Raw genomic sequence first — 20,417 nt, 5'->3', positions numbered from 1 at the left:
GAGTTTGGGAAAGAGGGAATCAGTTGAAGGACTTGAACATGCTGGTTTCCTAAGTTCAATTTAGTTTCCCCTCCATTTTGAGGATTCAAAGTCCTACTCATGTTCCAAGAATACAAAGCATGTATTGCTCTTTCTCCAAGAAAAGGACTAGTAACCAAAAGCTTAAACTTTTTTTTTCCTTTAAGTAAGGGAGGGGTAAAATCTCAAATCTCCTTTAAGAGTTGCTGCGTGGGTATCCCATAATCTGTAGCCTTCCTCATATGGAGAAAACTTCACTGCAGCATGGGAGGAGGCGGCTAATATCGGGAGGGGGCTGGAGAACGGCACTTGCCATTGGCCAGCTTAGTTGCTTAGCATTCCTACAGGAGGGGTGACCAGCACCTCAAGAAAATTTGTTGTACAGTTCCCCAGAGAAACTATACATTTACGTGGTGAACCCAGAATTACAAATACATGATCAGCAACAATCCCCATCACCGCATTACATACAACTTGTTGCATTACAACTCGTTTCTAGACCTCAAAATGATTTGTTTCAACCTGGAGGGTGAATGGTGAAAAGACAAAAAGAAAAGAAACACAGAAGGAAGGAAACCAGCAGAATCTTTGTTCCACAGATTAAGAAGTTGCTGGTTTCAAACAAGCTTTGGTTCGCTTTTTGAAGAATTTAGAATTGTCTCATCTCCTTCAGGGAACAGATTAGGTGTTCTGTGTGTTCAGCTATAGCAGCCTTAGGAACCTAGAAGCAGCACAAGTTCTTTGTGCTACCTTAAAGGGGGGGGGGGAGAAAAGACTCCTGGTAAAGGTGGTTAGTGAGCACGCATCTTTGTCCAAGTTGCTCCAGTGCACCAATCCTACTTTGACACAGAAGCAGCAGTGCCGTCAAGAGTACAAGCTCGTGGACATATCACACCATTCACCCATGTTTTAAGTGCAGCAGGTCTGCTTGTTGCCTCCTTCCTATGTACACGTCGTAACAGAACACGCTTGAGAACCTGGACAACAGAAAGAAAAACAAGCATTTTACATTTGCATGAGAACATTTTCCCTATTGCCTCCCAAGCTGGTTCTCAAGATGTTGGGGGAAATGAACTGAAATATTCAGATTCTGGACTTGATATTTAACTATATATATATATATGCCACCTTGAGCTCACTGGAAATAGGAACAGGTTAGAAGCATAGATAGCAGAGAGCTGCTTCTATGTCATGCTTCCCTTAATGCCAAGAGCTGAGCCAGAACCCGCATTTTATTATCCTTTCTCCAAAGAAATCACAGGACAAATACAGCTATACAGAAAGTTCACGAGTTTCACTGCCATGAAGATCCTGAACTGGCTGGTTCTGATGGACAAACTCATTTTACCAGGTAGACAATTTGATTTACTTGATGCAGAGAAAGCCCCAAAGCACTCCAGACCCAGAGCCAAAGATAATTTAATTTTACAGCTTGCCTGCAAGGTTCACACTCTTCCAGTGCCCACTCTGGGGGGAGCCTGACTTCGCCGCACAGCTCCAGACCCCCTTCCGCCACGAAATCCCCCACGAAAGCTGCGGCCACGGAGAAACCGCCCAGACACACCAAACGTCTCTGTGTTGAGCTTCCGTTCTTCAGCCCACGTTGTACGCCTTGAACTAAGGAACAAAGGACCAGTTTTCCCAATTATAAAACATCCCCCCCCCAGATGGTGTTGCAAACCGTTCCCTTGAATGATGTGCACAGTTAAGGACAGAGCACCAAATTACTCTTCAATATGATAACGATGATGATTTTGAACATTCAACCTCAGATCAACTTCACAAGCTGATATAGCACAAGCTCCCTGACCAGGGAGGGTGGGGGAAGGGATGCCCAAATGAATAGAACCATGGACTTCTGGTGACTATGATTAGAAAGCCAATGAAGCTATAAAGTGGAGGTTCCAAGATCCATGAGTAACTAACCTTTGTTTCAGTTCTGATGAGATGTTGTCAAAGAAAGACTTGGATTTGTCATAGTAGCAGTTGGGCCCTAGGAGTTCTTCATCTGCATTGCCATCGCAATTCTCAGCAGCCACAGCAGGCTCCCCCTTTTCTTCTCCTGCCTCAACTTTCTCATCTGGAAAAACAAATTAGTGTGCAATGAACAAGCCACATTGTCGTTTGTCCTCAGCCAGATGCTTCCCTTCACTCATTTCTGGAGGAACTGGCATCCAGATCACAAGAACACACATTAGCGAACTTGCAAACCTTTAAAGTTGAGCTTCTTCTTGAATTCTTTATCCAGCTCTTCTCGGTTGAATTGCGCATTTGCAGTTTCAAAGTCAAAGTCGCCCTCAAACTTTATTGTATTCTCTTTCACGGTAGTGGGCCGATTCTGCCCTCGGGAGCGATTCCTGGTTCGCCTATTTCCTGAAAAGAAGTAGAATAATACTTCCTAACTTGAGTTTCACTGGCTCTAGACAGGCCAGGTTCATTGCATGTGACCATGGAGTGATGATGCTACGCCTGTCATTATACTTTTGTTGTGGAGATAATTATAGCAGCCCAGCTGCTCTGGCCATTTACTACTTGAATGCCTATGAGCGTAATACTGGTGTGGAGCACCAGAACACCCACTATTTGAATTTACCCATTCATGAACTTCTAGGATTCGATGATTCAGGCCCCATCCCAATTAAAGCTGTAACACAGAGTGAGAGCTTTTGCTACTGAATTGCTATTGTGAAGTTTCCAAGTACAGTAACTGGAAGCATTCCAATAAGCATTCAGGCATACTAACTGGTTCATAACTCAAGAAATTTCAACTTGGATTTTGACATTTTCAAATGGACTGACAGTCTGTGCTTTGAATTGCTTAAGACATGTTAACTAGACAGACCTCAGGGTCTTGTGGGTCAGAGATGTGCTTTGCCAGTTATCCACATGCTTTCCTTTCTAGACATGACATTACCGAATGTCATTTTGTTCTAGTCATCTAGAATCAGTGGTGCATCAATCCATGTTCTTCTGCCCAATCTTACACATACAGAAGTAGCACACAGGAAGGCAATCCAGTGTGGAAAAATCTACAGCCAGGTAACATACCTGATCTCCTCCTCTGAGGCCTTCTATTCTCATCATTCACTTGTCCTTGCATTTGAACAGGCGCTGGCTCAACTGTATCTAAGGCAAAATAGGAAAGTCTATTCAACTCAACAATATATACCAACAAGCTGAACGGTATCAGCAGATGTTAGCTGAAGCAGACTTCAGACCTGGTTTTAACAGTGCTGACATATTTCTGAAAGAAAGTATTTCTGTACCACTTGTCTTGTTACTCTGTGGAATCTGGCGCATGTTCCGCTGGACTGCCGGAATGACTTTGATTGGAGGAGCTTTTTTGGGATTCAAGTTTTCAATGGGGCCCGTCTGAACAGCCTGCTCCACCATGGGACTTTTGCGCACTGAATGAACTGATGAAAAAGCAGCTCCTGTGGGGAAACCAAGGAATTGTCAGGATTCGAGGTAGTGGTTCTGAACTGGAACTAGTCTCCCACATCCTGCCAAGAGTTTGGAACAGGAAGTTCTGCTGAAAAGGGGCTTCACCTAGAACACATTTCCTGCATTTGAGACTATGTTCAGGAGAGATGGCGGCTTGGTTTTAATCTGGTCCAGGAAATGAAAGTAATAGCATAGAAATATATAGAATCTAAATTTTCTTTTAACTTATGTTGGTAAGTCAGATGAACCACTGAGAAGCCTTCAAACTGACAGCTATCAGGTTGAACAAGATGGCCCCAGACAGAAATCTAAGCAAATGTTTAGCGAAAGTACTTACAGGCTGAAGTGAGAAATGTAACTTTTACCTTGTACTGTAGGCTAGTTTCTACGCAAACACACCTCTCCATTGAGACAAGCAAGCTACATGAATTATCTGAGTTCAAGGGCCCATTCCAGGCAAGCAAGAACACCCAAGGAGGGTGTGGAACAGGGCCAGTGATGGATAAGCCCTGGGTAAGAGCCCAAGGCCTGGAAGGCAGCGATTAGCCACAGGTCCAAAATTCCCCACCCTCGTGTCGACCAGGAGTGTTCAACTAGTTTAAATTGCATGCAGTATCACAGATGTTAGCATTCTACATAGCCACGTGGTTTACGCATGTTCTGATCCTCATGCATAAGCACACATTTCAAAGAGGTACTTAGTAGCAAATAATCCATAGCAGACTAACACACCTGCATTGTTTCTGCAGCCTGTCAGCCCTTCACTTACCCATGTGCCTTGGACCTCACATTGCTCTGAAAAAGTACTAACTTAAACAGGCTTTTCCCCTGGCAAAGGCACGCACAAGTACTATTATTTGGTTAAGGTGCAGGATATGGCTGTTCATGGTACAGAAGAGAGACAAACTGTGAGTGGAGTTTTTTTATTTACTCAAAATTTATGTACCGCTTGATTGTAAGAAAATGTTTAGGCAGTTTGTGTATTTCCAATAAAATATTTGGGTCTCCACTAAATCCCCGTTTGTGAAAATGGCTCCCAATGTCTCACCCGTGTTAACATAGCTTGAAACCAAGTTGACAGATACAGTGAAGTCTGGAATCTTTGCAGGGAAGTGGAAAGAAATTCAGCAGGAGTTTCATTATTAGCTAGCAGGTACGTGGCACAACTCTGCCACTCAACAGGTACTAAACTTGTTACTCCATCTCACCACTTAAACCTCTGTTAACAGGGAGAAAATCTCGTAAAACGATAGTGGAAACCAAAGTTTGTCTCAAAAATGCGAAAATCTTTTGAAAGCCTTCATTCTTGAACTAAAAAGCACACATGGTAATTTGGGTGCAGAATCTTTTTTGTTGATTATTGTATAGTCCTGTTGTTCCAACGTACAAAGCTCACCCTCTTGCCTCCCAGAACTGAGATTAAATGTTCCAGCACTGTCCCTTGTACATATTTAGCTTTGCACCGCAATGGCATTTAGGGGCTAGTTCATGCTGTAAACAAAAGCAACTATGCAGGGTAGATTGCCACCAAAACGCAACCCAAACACTTCAGTGCAAAGTTTGGTCTCAATGCAGTTTGACCAAATTGTTTTTATTAAGAATGCAGATGTGAACCTCTTGCTAATGCAGCCAAGGGACAGGGCATACCATTTATTTTAATTGAAGAGCCCTTAAAAAGCAAGCTCAAGCATCACCAGAGGAAAATCTGATGGAGCCAACTACAACTTACCTCCTTCATGTGGAAACATTGCAATGAACCTGTCAGAACTCACTATCCCCCTGAATGTATGATGCAAGGTATTCAGATAGCTTCTACTGTTAAGTCTCAAGCCACCTATAAGCTTCCCCAGAATCCTTGATTCAGAAAAGCAGTTTTGTTTAGATTTGCATCCAAGAGACCTCTGTTCTAAAAAAAACCCAAGTAATTCATGCCAAGGTAATGCAACATGCCTAGCAAGCGTTAATTAAGTTCTCAAGCTGGACAGACAATGCACAGCCACGGTCAAGACACATGCGAGAGAACAGCTTAGTAGCCACACAAAGCAGAACATGCACCACAGCCCTCACAGGCAAATTTTACTGTAGAAATTTTGAGCAGAAAGTCCTCCATGCAGTATTGAACATTGTCTCACTCCCAGCAAGGAGCCTCCCCCCCCCCCCCGCCAAGCAGTCACTTTTCCTCGCCTCCTGTGACACCTTGGCATCCGATATTTGTAGCACAATCTCAAACCAGAATCTCAGAAGCAACACATTTTAAAAGGCCACAAGAATAGCCCAAATCTTATCCAAGGCAGCCAGTCATCCACAAACAAGACATTCCGCTATACAACAGCTTGGTGTCATGCATGTCCTATAAGCCACCAGTATTCTAGGCTTACAAGATTCAATTCCTTGAACTTCAATTTGCATTGTGGTTTCTGATCATCATAGTTTTGCAGGCACTCTTCCAGAAGCTCCATGGTGTAGCCTTCGAGGAAGGGTTTCTGAACTTAACTAGTGATCGCTGCCCATCCTCCTTGCTTCCTGGTTCCATTTCACTGGATTTCTCCTACGCCACTAGCTGCCTTCCCTCTAGCTAGTTCTGCCTCAACATTTAAAACACTGTCCAGAACTCAAGCTCCTTTTCATCCACCAATCAAATACCTGGAGCAGAAGCAAATGCACCAAGGTTTTCAGAAAGACTACTGCAGTAATCCTTGCTGGGGTTAACTCTGTTCAGGAGCAAGAAGGGGTGGTTAAAAGACAAAATGGGTTTGAAAACACCATGCAGTTCTTCCAAATACTTGGAATCCTCAAGCTGCTGTTACCCTTAGAAGACAGCAGGTGTGGCTCTGATGACAAGTCAGGCTCTGAAACTGGCTGAGGAGACGAAGAAGTGCTAGGACTGGAAGCAGCTGCTGATGCTGGAGGGCTTACCAGTTTCTCTAAAAGAGAGACAGGAGGGGAAAAGACAAAGCAAAGAGGGATACCAATAAGACACAAGGCACTAGAGTTCCCCAGGTGAGTTGGGAAAGAGATGGCTCAAGAGCTGTGTGTGTCTTACAGTTTTGAGAATTTAACCAGGAACAAAACAGATATTGGTACCAGAAGAACATTCTGCATTACACAACTTAGGCACCAGCCTATCAATGCCTTTAAATAACTTACATTGCTAATAAACACCTAAAATAGAAGCAACTGTCCAAACATACTGCCTTGGATTCCTCCTCTCCAATTTTCAGCTGATAAATGGAAAGCAGTTAAGCTGGAAACTTAACTGCTGAAAAAATATATATAGTTAAGCGTTCTTAAAACCCGGTACAGTTTCTTCTCACTCGCTGTGATCAGATGACACCCTTACTCTCATTTTACGGCTGAGGAATCACAAGGAGTTTATGAATGAGCTGGGATTAGCCCAAAGGTAGCAGCTCTGATCCAGGTTTGGTCTGTTGCACCACACCATGAGTGGCCTTTCCCAAGGTGGATGACTCCTACAAGATTCAATTCATAAAGCTACTCATATCTAGTCAGCAGCTAAAGCTAAGAAATCAAGCTTAATTCCAGTAAGGCATGGGCTGCTGAAAAAACTGAGGAATACACACAATATACGTTTTCAGTTTAGTCCTCACTGCAGATGGTAAACAAGTGTCTGGACTGCCCACTTTAGACAGGAGGCGGCTCACGGGATGGAATTATTGCCAACGGGAATAAACAAAAACATTTAGAGCCTCTTCTCTCTCCAATCAATACAGAAGTCTCCTCCATGCTGGAAGCTGAACAGCATTCCCTGTGAGTCTCCAGCTGCAATCTGGAGTGGTACAGCCCAGGCAGATTTATCAGCTTATTGTTACAGTACTCACCTAAACCAAGGGAAGCTGCATACTGCTGGCTAATTAAAGAGCTGGCAGCAAGCTGGCTGTAGGGCGGCATACCTCGGAAGGGACTGTAAGGCACGTGTGGCTGAAAGGAGGGTGCCGAGGCAGAGCTCAGAGAAGACTACAAAATGAGAGAACACCATATTATATTATATTATTATTTATTAAACTTGCATATCACCCTATACCCACAGGTCACAGGGTGGGTGACAGGATAAAATCACGACATGAAAAAAACAAAATACATAAATACAAACAAAAACAACCCAATAACCCCCCCACCGCACCCCCCCCCAAAAAATTTTTTAAGGGCATTAGGTGTCAATCAACCCAAGGCCTGGTTAAAGAGGAATGTTTTTGCCTGGTGCCTGAAAGTGTATAATGAAGGTGCCAGGCGAACCTCCCTGGGGAGTGCATAAAGTTATGCTTCTAAAGTTAAAGACTGCAAAATGAAGACGGACAGGAGGTAGAAAAATATTCAATGCCAGCACAGTTGTTTTTTAACATTCAGAATGTTTAGCCTCACTACTACAATATAGCACAGGTCCTTGTAGGCTAACAGCTACAATGCACAGGTTGCCAGCAAACAAAGCCAGGCCGGAGGGGGGCGGGGACAGAATTGACTGCTACACTATTATACCTTTTTTGGGGAGCGAGCGAGAGAACACTCTTAATATAGGGGAACAGCCTAACTGGAATCTAAGAAATGACATACAGAGGAGCTGGTCTGCTGGTCTGCAGTACCAAACAAACAGAACAATCTTGTGACACCTTAAAAACTAAAAAATATTATGGAATAATAAGCTTTTGTGGATGAGAGTCAAATGCATGAACTTTAATCCTCAGTTATAGATGCACACAAAGGGGGGGTGGGAGAGGAGGGACAGTGGGCAGCAAGGCCAGAGGGAAATGTAAAAAAACCTCCCCAATAGTGATGATTCAATTAAGAGCTATATGTTTAAGATCACTGTGGTAGTTTGGGATGCAATAGCAGTAAAAGGCAACAATCTACCTGGCAATGCCAACTTATTATCTGTAGTGGGAAAAGGAAGCCAGTGTCCTTATTCAGACCCAAACAAATCCATGCCAAGCCACTCCCATTTTGATATAAATTTGCCAAGAGATGCAAGGCGGGCCAAGCTCAACTGCTGGATGAAGCCACCACGGGCGTTTCAGATGAAATAACGTACCTGGACAATAGCAGGATCCTGGGGGAGATTATGCTGCGCTTTTGGAGGCTCACATACAGTGATATCTTTAATATCACTACCTCGAAAGATGATATATTCATAAACTTCTTCCCTTGGAGGGGCAGGACGGTCTGTGGGACGATCTTCAGTTCCAAAGGAGCGCACTTTGAACATTAAAGAAAAAGTGCTAATGTTAATACCGGTACTTGGAAGACTACAAGCAATTTTATATTGCCTTTATGAAACGCATTTGATAGCAGGGTCTCCCCTGATCTGCTTGAACTACAATTCTGAGAACTGGAGCTGGGACATCTGTTCAGACCTTGCCTGCTACATCCTAATTTGTCCAAGTGGCAAGGGGCAAGCTCTCTTCCCTTCAACAAATACAGTGCAAGCAGTTCTTGGTACTTGTGGTGACCAATACTGAAAACCACCTCCTGTCTCTCCCTTGTTTACACTGCATTATAGAGGAGGACTACAAACTGGCTGTTGCAAAACTCTATTACAGAGGTATGGATGGAAGTCTCTGAATATACAACTACTATTCCTCCAATTCCCACTCTTTATCAGTATCTTTTTCACTCCAGGCAAAGACATTTTATTTTCCTAGGCCTTTTAATCCTGATGAGGCATTTTATTACCTTGAATTTTGATCTATTGATTGTTAATTCATTGTGTATTTGTTAGCTTTCTAAAATATGAATCACTCGGAAATACTGGAAAGGAGATCAAACAGTCTTTAGTATCAAGGACAACAACATTTGTCAAGGTTCTTGAACACAGATGGGGAACCTCCAGTTGTTCGCAGGCTCCCAATAGCTCCAAGCAGACTGGTCAATGGCCAGGACAGCAGCCTACAAACCTCTGAAAGGCCACAGGTTCCCCAACCCCATTATGTTTGCTTTGTACAAGCAAGTCTGGCTCAGCAATTGAGTGAAACTGAGTCCACATTTCAATGCACAGGATTTGTGTTCCCCAGTAATTTGTAGTGCAGTAATGAGACCATAGCACAGGGTTAAAAGGAAGCTCAGTTAAGAGGCAGGAGGGGGAGGGCAGAAAGCATTAACAGTCGTACGAGACATCTACTATCACTTCATTCTCCCTTAAATTCAAGCCTCTCCCATCTCAGCAGAAAGGGCACAGGAATATAAAAAGTTGTGTTGGTAAGTCCACCAGGTCACAATGGTTTAAAGCAGGCACCCCCAAACTTCGGCCCTCCAGATGTTTTGGACTACAATTCCCATCTTCCCCGGCCACTGGCCCTGTAAGTATCATGGGAGTTGTAGGCCAAAACATCTGGAGGGCCGCAGTTTGGGGATGCCTGGTTTAAAGGAAGCAAAGGGTAATTTTTAAAAGAGTATCTCAAGCAGCCAAGAGAAAGAACAGTTACTCTAGAACAGTTGTCCTCAACCCAGACCTTCAAAAATGCCGGAGGGTTGTTGCATGAACACATTTGTGAACCCAACCAATAATGTTTTAATAGTACCAAGTTTCCCTTTTACAGATCAGTTACATTTATGTTGGAGGGAGCTGAATAAATTCAGCATTTTCCAGATTGTGTTAAGCTTTCGATGCAGGTATTGGCAGGCTTCCCATTTACATAAATATGATGCTGCAAACAGGATTAAGGCTGTCAGAGCTCTATTTACATGTTCATGATACTCCTCACTATACTATCCAGAACTATGCACAAGTCTTCTAACAAAGCCAATACTGGGCAGCCTTCTTCCCACTTCAACTTACTGAGAAAGAATCCCTTCTTTAGGAGACAGTGAGAACTTGGTTTCTATATCCTTAGCTGCAGATAGAAGGCAGAGCTGAGAACACACAGCTCAGTGGAGACTGGAGCCTCGGAGATAGAAGAGGTGTGCTTTGCTTGGCTACTGGTGATCAGAGAACAAGGCAGTACAGTAGCAACTGCAGCAAGGACTCAACTCATTCCATCAGAGAAAACAAGAAAGTAAAGGTAGCTGTGTTGTCAACAACAAAAGCTCCAAACTCTGTATTAGGGGGGAACCTTTGTATTTAGCTGACTGCAGCCTCTGGGAGCTCCTGACAAGGACTTGTAAACAGGGTCATTTGTGAGGATGGCCCAGAGTGCTGCATTACGCTGTATGTAGGACCAAGAGACACGGACGGTGGAGGAGCTGCTGCTGCAGCGACCTGCCATGTTCGTCTTCCTGCCTGAGAATTTGCAAAATAATTACACCTGCAGCAAGTGCAAGCTTAGAGCAGAGTAGACTGTCATGGATGGAACAGCGACACAGATGGGGTGCCCCCAGAGAGTAGATTGCCCACAGCAGGAGATAAACCCCTGGAGGAACATGACACACAGAAGCAGGACTTGTCAGGAGCCATGCTGTGCCACTGGAGCAGCAAAACTGATTGCATGCCCTCACCTCGGACACAGATTCTGGGCCAGAGGAGCAAGGACAGCAGTTGCAGAACTCAGAATACACTGAGGTGGCTGTGGAAGGTACAGCGTACAGAGCAATTCCTGCCACTCCCCAGGTGGTAGTGACTCCAAACCAAGAAGGACAGAGGCAGCAGTGTGCGGAGGAAACAGGATGTCACACGAGGTGTGTTGTCTTCCAGGTGCAAAGATTCATGTGACCAAAGTTGCCAAGTCTTATAAAGCCCACTGACCACAACCTCTTCCTTCTGATTCTTGTGGATACGAACGATACTGCCAGACACAGCCTTCGACGTATACCAAGGAACTATGAGACTGAGCAGGAAGCTGAAAAGCCTTAAAGAGTACAGTGTGATATGGCAGGGGGGGAATTTAATATTCTAGGCAGCTTCAGATCAAGGGAAGGACTTAGTCCTGGTCTCTTTTTTCTTGGTCAGACCACACTGTGTCCAGTTCTGGGCTCCACAATTTAAGGAGGATATTGACAAGCTACAACTTGTGCAGAGGAGAGCACTACCAAGATGATCAAGGGTCTTGAAACCAAGCCTTATGAGGAATGGGTATGTTTAGCTTGAACAGGAGACAGGATATGATAACCATCTTCAAATATCTAAAGGGATGTCACATGGAGCACACTTGTTTTCTCCTGATCCAGAGGGTAGGACACAAACCAATGTCTTCCAAGATACCAGGAGATTCCAACCAAACAGCAGGAAGAACTTTCTGATGGTATGAGCTGCTTGACAGTGGAATGGACTCCCTTGGAAGATGGAAGACTTTCCCTCACTAGAGGTTTTTAAGCAGAAATTGGCGGTGGCCATTTGTCATGGATGCTATAATTGAGATTCCTGCATTGCAGGAGGTTGGACTGGATGACACTCATTGTCCCTTCCAACTCTACAATTTTAGGCTTCTATGACCAGCTAAAACAGCATGAGTTTAATCTTCTCTCAACCATGAAGTTCACTGGGTGACCTAGGGCTGGTCACACACGGCATAGTGGATGTCACAGGGTTGGGTTTTTTTGAAGATAAAAAAATAAAAATAAAAGTCAGCACCATTCTGAGCTTCTTGAAGAAACAACAAGATAAAAATATAACAAAATGTTGGTGCATAATTCTCTGCCCACTGCCAATGGTATTATTGATTTAGGAATTAAAAATATGAGCAGGGGCATATGTGGGGTATATAATTTCTCTACTACTGTAAGTATAGGTCAAGAAATGCTGTATTTGTGTAGGCCCAAAATTAAGTCTGTTCAAGGGATTATGTTGGTATCAAGGATCCATATATTCACACCAACTTATATTGGTAAGTATGTTTTGTTCTGCCAAGTGTTCTGTTTCTGTTTCTCAGTGCTAGAAACTGAGATATACAATCTAATAACCAAACAGCACCTTAAACCTAGGTTATGGCTGCCACAATGGAATGTCAACGCACCATTTCCCCCTGCCACATGGAATAATAATTATTTGTATTATTTTCATTTCTACACTGCCTTTTAAAGAGAAAAAAATCTCAAATCAGTTTACAACACATTAAAAAGTCAAATAAAACAATCCAGAACAAATTCAAGCTTCAAGGAAAATACTTCAGATCCCTATCTACCCTGTTTCTCATATTTTAAGACATACCCATAAAATAAGCCATAGCAGGATTTTTAAGCATTCAAGGAATATAAGCCATACCCCGAAAATAAGACATAGTGATAGGTGCAGCAGCAATGCCGGCTGCGGCAGGAGGAGGAGGAAAAAAATAAGACATCGCTTGAAAATAAGCCATAGTGTGTTTTTTAGAGGAAAAAATAAATATAAGACGTGTCTTATAATATGAGAAACACGGTAAGTGACATTTTGCTTTCCCCGTTTTATTTACCTACTTGATTGATAGCAGACATACTCTAGGGAGCTAGTGTAGTGTAGTGATTAGTGTGTCAGGGTAGGACCTGTGAGATCAGGGTTCAAAATCTCCACACAGCCATGAAGCACACTGGGTGACCTTGAGCCAATTGCAGCCTCCTAACCTACCTCATGGGGTCGTTATGGAATCAACGGGGGTGGGGGGGAGAGAACCATGTGCTCCTTGGAGAAAAGCCTAGGATATAACTGCAGTAAATAAGCTCTTCTGCTTACCTGCTTTAGAAAGCTGAAGGGGCCAGCCAAATGGAGAAGTCAATTGCCATCGTGGCGTACAGAGATCTCCACATGGTCGCAAACTGGACCCACAACAGTCGCAAAACATGTATGGGAGATTTCTGACACTGCCCCTTCTGTGTGTGAAGCAGCATGTGGACACCCTCCTCCATGTTTTCTTCAAAAGAACAGGGAAATGAAATATGTCCTTACTGATGCTACACCGATTCTCAAAAGATACTTGCAACACTTCTTGCTGTTTGAGTCTTAGCGCAATAGGGATATAAGCTCCCATCTCTCTTCTAAGCTGTGGAGAAAGGCATAGGCTCACCTGTTGTATTTTAACTCAGCATTTATGCCGGAAGACAGTTCTCCCCCTCTTGGGCAGTAGGCAGTCATACAAATTAACATTTTAGTAGACTAACAAAGCCAGCAAAGATTTCTTGACCATAGGTAGGCAATATTGGGGACTTTTTGAAGCAGGAGGTGGTGGCCAGGAACACTGCTGTGGATTACCTGCAGTAGACACTTCTTGGTGCTGCAGAAGCGTTCCATTTTCGCGATGGAAAGCTTGAGTGTGGTATGTCCAAAATACAACGCAAAGGTTGCCCAGGATAAGCCTCCCTAGGGACATAGGAAGCTGCCTTATGCCAGATCAGACTATTTGTCCATCTAGCTCAGTGTTTTCTACTCTGGCAGATCTTCAGAGCCTCAGACAGATTTCCCCTATCATCCATTGCCTGATCCTTTTAATTGGAGATACTAGGGATTGAACAGGGTATCCAACGCATAAAAAAGTGAGTGCTCTACTATTACTAAGCTGTGGTCCTGCTATGTAAAGATTAAGAACAGACAATTGATGGCGCAGGAAGTGGGGAGCTAAATCCAGCCTGCCCCTCCTCTGTTAATCACATGAGCTTCTTTTCCCAGACTAGCAAGCAGAGAAAGGAGTATAGCTTTCCTTTTAACATAGTCCAGTGTTAACTGCAAGACACTTTTGACACAAGTTCTCTCCTTAAGCACCTTACTTGTTCATTTCCATTTGCCTAGATTTGTGGCGGTGTGTGGAAATCCACTGCCTCAAGTCAAAGAATCTGTTGCTGGTCAAACAGCAGAGGAAAATATTAAAGAGCCTTTTGCCCGTCTCTGCAGAAGAATATCCAGGTGAATCCAAATTGCTTGCGCTTCATTCCATGCAATATTCAAAATATGTTCTTGGGGGGGAAATGAGTTGCTGACCTAAACTAGACACCACCTAGAATGTATGCTTTCTTTCGTCACCATGAGGACTAGTAACTGGCTTAAATTAAAACCAAGAAGGAATTCAGAGAAGCTAGCCTAAGTTCAGGTTCAAAACACAACTGCTTGTTCTTGTGTGTCATCTACAAAGACAAGCATACTGTCAATCGAAGTGTTATTAATTCACAAACATGTTGCTTTTGATAAACAGATCCGAGAGACTAGGACTCTGCTTCAGCCAGCTACTGTTTCAACAAGATGCACATAAGAGTATTAATCCTATACTAGGGAATTGGAGAGGAAACAGAGCCTGATATTTAGCTAAACACAGAAGACAGCAGTTCACAACTGAGTGCATATCAAATCTATAAAGAACGCAGAATCAGTCCTCAATCACACTTTATGTAGGCTGATGCAAGAGGCAGGAGCAGTGCAAGACAGCAGGATGGAGGACCTTTAAAGGAGACAGACATACAAGCTGAAGGAGGTGGGGCTACATTCAAACTGCCTGCAAGGTAAGGGAAGCCAAGCAGCATACAAAGCTATACAAGAGAACAATGGCTGGCTGCTGCAGACAGCCATCTCCCTCCTGAATCAAGCACAGCAAGATCAGGTATCAGATAAGCTGCACTAAAAAGTTTATTTTCCCCTCCCCCAAATACTCCTGTTGCTTGGCTGCTGGGCTTTTTTAGTATTAAGGCACACAAGGGATTTCTTAGCCTTGGACATGAAAACATAAGGCTAACATCTGGTCTACCATATTTCTTTAATTAAGAGAATACATTGCTCCAAGAAGCTGGTGGGAAATGAACTAGAATGGAGTATACATGCAGCTCACTGCCCCCCCCCAGTGCAGCCAGGTAGCCAGCTATTAAACCCTGCACATCCCAGCCAGTTACAGGTAGGTAGCCATGTTGGTCTGCCAAACAAAAAATAAAAAATAAAAAATTCCTTCCAGTAGCACCTTAGAGACCAACAAAGTTTGTTATTGGTATGAGCTTTTGTGTGCATGCAGCAGAGAAACATACACCAGGAGCTAACTATAAAGGGGCAGGGCTATAACAGAACACATGCAATTCTGCCCATCTACAAGACTTGGGCAGTTTGTAGTCAGGTCACAACTAACCATCTCAGCAGAATCCGGGTAGAATCAGCCCCCCACCAAACACTTGTCAGTTGCATACAATCTTAGCTCTAACTTCTATATCATGTTCCAGAGAATACCATGCCTTATGAAAGATGTGGACAGCCCAGGACTGGTCTCCAAGATGTTCTAAGCCCAAACAATTGCAAGGAACGAACAAACCCATTTTCTTTACAGGTGTTGGGAAAAGCAAAGAAAAAAAATCAAGGGGTGAGGCCTCCATACAAAATGGTATAAAGCAGGGAGGAAGGGAATTCCATTTGAGAAGAAAGGCTTTCAGAGACCTTGCTATGAGAAAAGTTGTCTTCACTGTGGTACAACTTTCTCTTGCTCTAGACTAGAGAAGCACATGCATGCTTCCCCAAGTTAAAGACATGAGGGCTCCCCCCTCAAGCCTCAGCCAGATTTGATGAAATGAAGGGCCGTGAGGGCCGACCAAAGTTGTTGACCTTTTTTAGGGTTGAAGTTGAAGATTTTTTAGGATTTTACCCCAGGAAATAAACTGCCACAGGGGCCAGATTAGACCAACCAGCGGGCCAGATTAGGGCCCTGAAACGGACTTTGGACATACCTGCTCCAGGTGAATAAAGTAGTGCCCTTCTATACTTGGCACTTTACAGGAGACTAGATATTCTCATTTCTACTCTCAGCTATTCATGCAAAATCTTGAAAAATGACATGACGGGAAGAGAAAATAATGACCCAGAGACCAAAGTGGATGAAATGAAGCTGCAAAGACCATCTTTTCCCAAGCATACCCTCAGAGACTTGGATTTTGAGACATAGTTTTCCAGAATAAGTCCATAGTAACCTACATATGGGACCCAGGTGGCGCTGTGGGTTAAACCAGAATCTAGGGCTTGCTGATCAGAAGGTCGTCGGTTCGAATCCCTGCAATGGGGTGAGCTCCTGTTGCTCGGTCCCAGCTCCTGCCCACCTAGCAGTTCGAAAGCATATCAAAGTGCAAGTAGATAAATAGGGACCGCTCTGGCGGGAAGGTAAATGGCGTTTCCGTGCGCTGCTCTGGTTCGCCAGAGGCAGCTTTGTCATGCTGGCCACATGACCCGGAAGCTGTCTGCGGACAAACGCCGGCTCCCTCGGCCTATAGAGCGAAATGAGTGCCGCAACCCCAGAGTCGGACACGACTGGACCTGATGGTCAGGGGCCCCTTTACCTTTAACCTACATATAGAAGCTACAAAGGCTGCAGAACACATCCTCCTCCCAGTAATGTGGGTTTTCCATAAAATGTTCACTCCTGATTTACCTATGCCCTAAACCAATCTGAATAAATCAAACGGACCCAGGTGGCGCTGTGGGTTAAACCACTGAGCCTGGGGCTTGCTGATCAGAAGGTCGGCGGTTCGAATCCCTGTGACGGGGTGAGCTCCTGTTGCTCGGTTCCAGCTCCTGCCAACCTAGCAGTTCGAAAGCACGTCAAAATGCAAGTAGATAAATAGGAACCGCTACAGTGGGAAGGTAAACGGCGTTTCCATGTGCTGCTCTGGTTTGCCAGAAGCGGCTTTGTCATGCTGGCCACATGACCTGGAAGCTATACGCCGGCTCCCTCGGCCAATAATGCATGATGAGCGCGCAACCCCAGAGTCGGTCACGACTGGACCTAATGGTCAGGGGTCCCTTTACCCCTTTACCTTTTCCTTTCCCCCCAAACCGGCCCTGCTTCCTGATGAAGTTTCACAACACTGAAACTGTGCAATGTAGCTGGCATCAAATTTCTCCTATCTATTCTCGCAAAGCACCACATTTTTAAACATGGGAAATTTTTCCACAGAAAAATATAGGAACAGAAAATTTTCCACACCACAACTGCTTCCCATAAAGTCAGCAGTGGAGGGATTCAAAGTGGTTTCTTGCAAGACTGGAAAAAGCTCCCAAGTAATTCAAAGAGTATGCAACTGAAGGCCTCCAGTTTGTTCATCTTTCTCTTCAAAGTCAGCAGGACGCCTATGCAAGTAGAATTGAGAAGCTCGCCTACTCTTCTGTGAGAAACAGCAAGAGGTAGGAAGTGTGTTGTAAGGAGTTGCAGCATCTACAAAGGCTGTTTTTATAGAACAGACTTTCTCAACCTTTGGTCTCCAGGTATTGTTGGACTACAAACCCCATCATCCCTGACCACTGGTCCCTTCTAGCTGGGGACGATGGGAGTTGTAGTCCCAAGGTTGAGAAAGGCTGTCCTATGGGGGTAGAAGATGCAGGTAGCCCAAGATATATTTCTTACTTGTATTACAGAACTAAGCATGCAAGGAGACCCCTTTCCTACCTATGCACGTCTAGCCAAGAGCCTGGGAAAGATGCAGACACACACGCTGTTTAAAAAAACCCAAAAAAACCCACAAGGCCCTCATGATCAAGGCACCCTCTTTCCTTGTCCAGACATCCATCCCCCTGCGCTGTCTGGCTTGCAATTTGTAATCTTCCCCACTAATGGCAAAGTATATAAATATCAACTCTGCATTCTTTTCTCTTTTAGCACCAGGGGGTTTGCAAGAAAAGAAAAGAAAAGGCAGTACTGCAAGCAAGCCATTTACAGCCTCTCCGTGGGGAGACGGTGGGGGGGGGATGGGGAGGGAAAGAAGCAAAGACTATTTGCAAAGGAGGCTGAAGCGTTGCTCTCCACCCCAATGCCTACCTCTCCTTCCTTCTCCCTTCCAGTTTCCCACCAGGCCCTTCAACCTCAATTTCAAGAGCAGCAGCAACAGCAGCAGCTCCTCCATCTATGAGTAGCCATGTTTTTCTGGGTTGCTGTTCTTTTTTTCCCCTCTCCCATTTTTTTAAAAAACCCACTGCCGAGCAAATAAACAAATTATGACTATTTGGGAAGCACACGCCCCCTTTAAAGCTCAGCTGCCTCCCTCCTTCCCCCGCCGAAGGCAGACATCAAACCGCACCCCCAGCAAATGAAAGAAAGGAAAACGCTGGAGGAGGGAGGAGGAAGGGGGGAGAGGGAAAAGAAAGGAATTCGAGGCAACGCGACTTTTCCGACGTCGGACCCGCTTCTCTCCTTAGGGGTGACCGGGGGGGGAGTAGAGCAAGAGGCGGGGGGCCCCACCCACCGCCTCTCCTGGCGCCCCCCAACCCACCCATCCCCCTTTTATTCCTTCTCTCACTCACGCCCACCCACACCGGCACGCGCGCTCGCCCCCCACCGCCACCCCCGCTTTTTTGGGGGGGGTCTTCGTCGGCCCCCTACCCACCCTTGGCCAAGGCGACGGTAGAGTTGTCGGTGTCGATGGTGTAGAGGATGCCCTCGTAGCGGATCTGCGCCTTGGAGATGAGGCTGATCTTGCTCCCGATGTACGGCGTCCCCGAGCTCATGGCGTCGCCGGGCTGGGCGGCCGCGGGCCTTTTAGGGAGGTGGGGAGCGCCGCAAGGCAGGCGCGGGAGAAGTCTGGGCTGAAGGCGGCCGGGCCGAGCAGGACTCGACACCCCCTGGCCAGGGACCAGCACTGTCGCTCGCAGGCTGACTAGCTTAACCAAGGCCCAGCAGCCAGGCTCGAGTTAGCAGGCACCACGGCGTCGTCGTCGTCTTTATTGTTTACCGCAGCTCGACCTCTCTTTTTCCTCTCTCTCTTTCTCAATTCCTCTCCTCGCTGACGCCCAAGCCACTCGCCGCTGCGGCGGACTGAGGAAGGAAACCCCGGCCGGCCGCTCCTTTTATAGCCCCGGAGGCAAGGCGGCGATTGGGGGAGAGGGGCGCGCGCGAGGCAAGCGGGCGGCGTGAGGGGAGGGGAGAGAGAGAGAGAGAGAGAGAGAGAGAGAGAGAGAGAGAGAGAGAGAGAGGCAGAAAAAAAAGAGCGTGCGGAGGAGGTGGGAGGGGGTGAGTGAAGGGCGGAGCCGCGCAGGCGAACTTGGCAATGCGCGCGCGCCGGACGGCTTGCGAGGGAAGTGCGGCGGTGAGGGCGGAGAAGGTCAGAGGGAGGGGAATGGGAGGGGAACGCGCAGGGTGGGTGGGGCGCGCGGCTCGGAGGAGGGCGGGCGTCACGTGACGGGCGGCCTGTTCCTCCCTCACGCGCACGTTATAAAACGAGCGCCCTTCAGTTATTGGACGGGAAAATAAAACTTCGACGTTGTTGGTGTTCCTCCTCCTCCTGTTTATGAATAAAGGGCTTTACAGTATGGCCGACCTAAAAATATTGTGCTGTCTTTCCTGAGCAGCAGCAGCAGCAGCAGCAGCAGCAGCAGCAGCAGCAGCAGCAGCAGCAAATGGTGCCCTCAGTGACCGAGGCCAAAATAGCTCCACAAGCACTAGGTTAAGCCGTTATGCACCAACCTGCCCCCGCCTCCCTGACAGTAAAAAAACACAAAAACAACAACAACAACAAGTAAACAATTAATGCATCGCCTTTCTCAGGAATATTAGAGCCCTGCAGGATGAAGCCTGTTTGGTCATGTTAATGGTTTGTTTACATAACACATTTTGATCCAAAGGCTCCCCAAGTGGTGAATGACACACTAATACAAAACATATATGCAATCAATCAATATGAAATAGCAATATGTCAAACAAGACACATGTTCTCGAACTGCATTTGTGCTCTTGCTCGAAAGCCAGATTCCTCCCAACTGCAGGCCCATCAGGAACCAATTTGCCCCATTCTTGCAGTGGGCAGCCAGGTGCCAATGTGAGGCGTGCAAGCACGAGGACACTCTCCACACCTGAAATCCCCAGCAAACTGGCATTCGGAGAGGCATGCAATTTGCAGTATAATAGCCATCATGGCTGGTAGCTATCAATGGTCTCTCCCTCACCCTCAATGGATTAATCAAAGCCATCCCAACTGTGACATTACTACATCTTATGCAAGCAAGTTCCATAGCTTGAACCATGAGCTCTGTGAAGATGTTTAATGACATCCCCAAACAGCTGCCTCACTCTGCCAAATGGTAGAAACGCTTGTAGAGGCATAGTTAGCGTCTGTTTCTGTGGCTGGTCAGATGGTTATGCACTGCTTAAGAATTATCC

At 45.6% G+C, this 20,417-nt stretch overlaps 1 protein-coding gene across 1 annotated transcript; it reads right to left on the bottom strand.

Moving 5' to 3' along the window:
* Positions 1-190: 190 nt before the first annotated feature.
* On the bottom strand, positions 191-19,173 carry LSM14B (LSM family member 14B). Its single transcript, XM_035121651.2, has 10 exons — positions 18,649-19,173; positions 8,507-8,670; positions 7,302-7,437; positions 6,270-6,386; positions 3,285-3,452; positions 3,067-3,144; positions 2,230-2,391; positions 1,945-2,098; positions 1,455-1,635; positions 191-995 (listed from the first exon to the last, which is right to left on the bottom strand). The coding sequence occupies exons 1-9, from the start codon at positions 18,767-18,769 to the stop codon at positions 1,464-1,466; spliced, it is 1,272 nt and encodes a 423-aa protein (XP_034977542.1). The 5' UTR covers positions 18,770-19,173; the 3' UTR covers positions 191-995; positions 1,455-1,463.
* Positions 19,174-20,417: the final 1,244 nt, after the last annotated feature.

Source organism: Zootoca vivipara, chromosome 7 (genome assembly GCF_963506605.1).
Source record: "Zootoca vivipara chromosome 7, rZooViv1.1, whole genome shotgun sequence".
NCBI classification, from domain to species: Eukaryota; Metazoa; Chordata; class Lepidosauria; order Squamata; family Lacertidae; genus Zootoca; species Zootoca vivipara.
The sequence above is the reverse complement of the archived record's forward strand: the minus strand, read 5'-3'. Positions and strand labels throughout refer to the sequence as shown.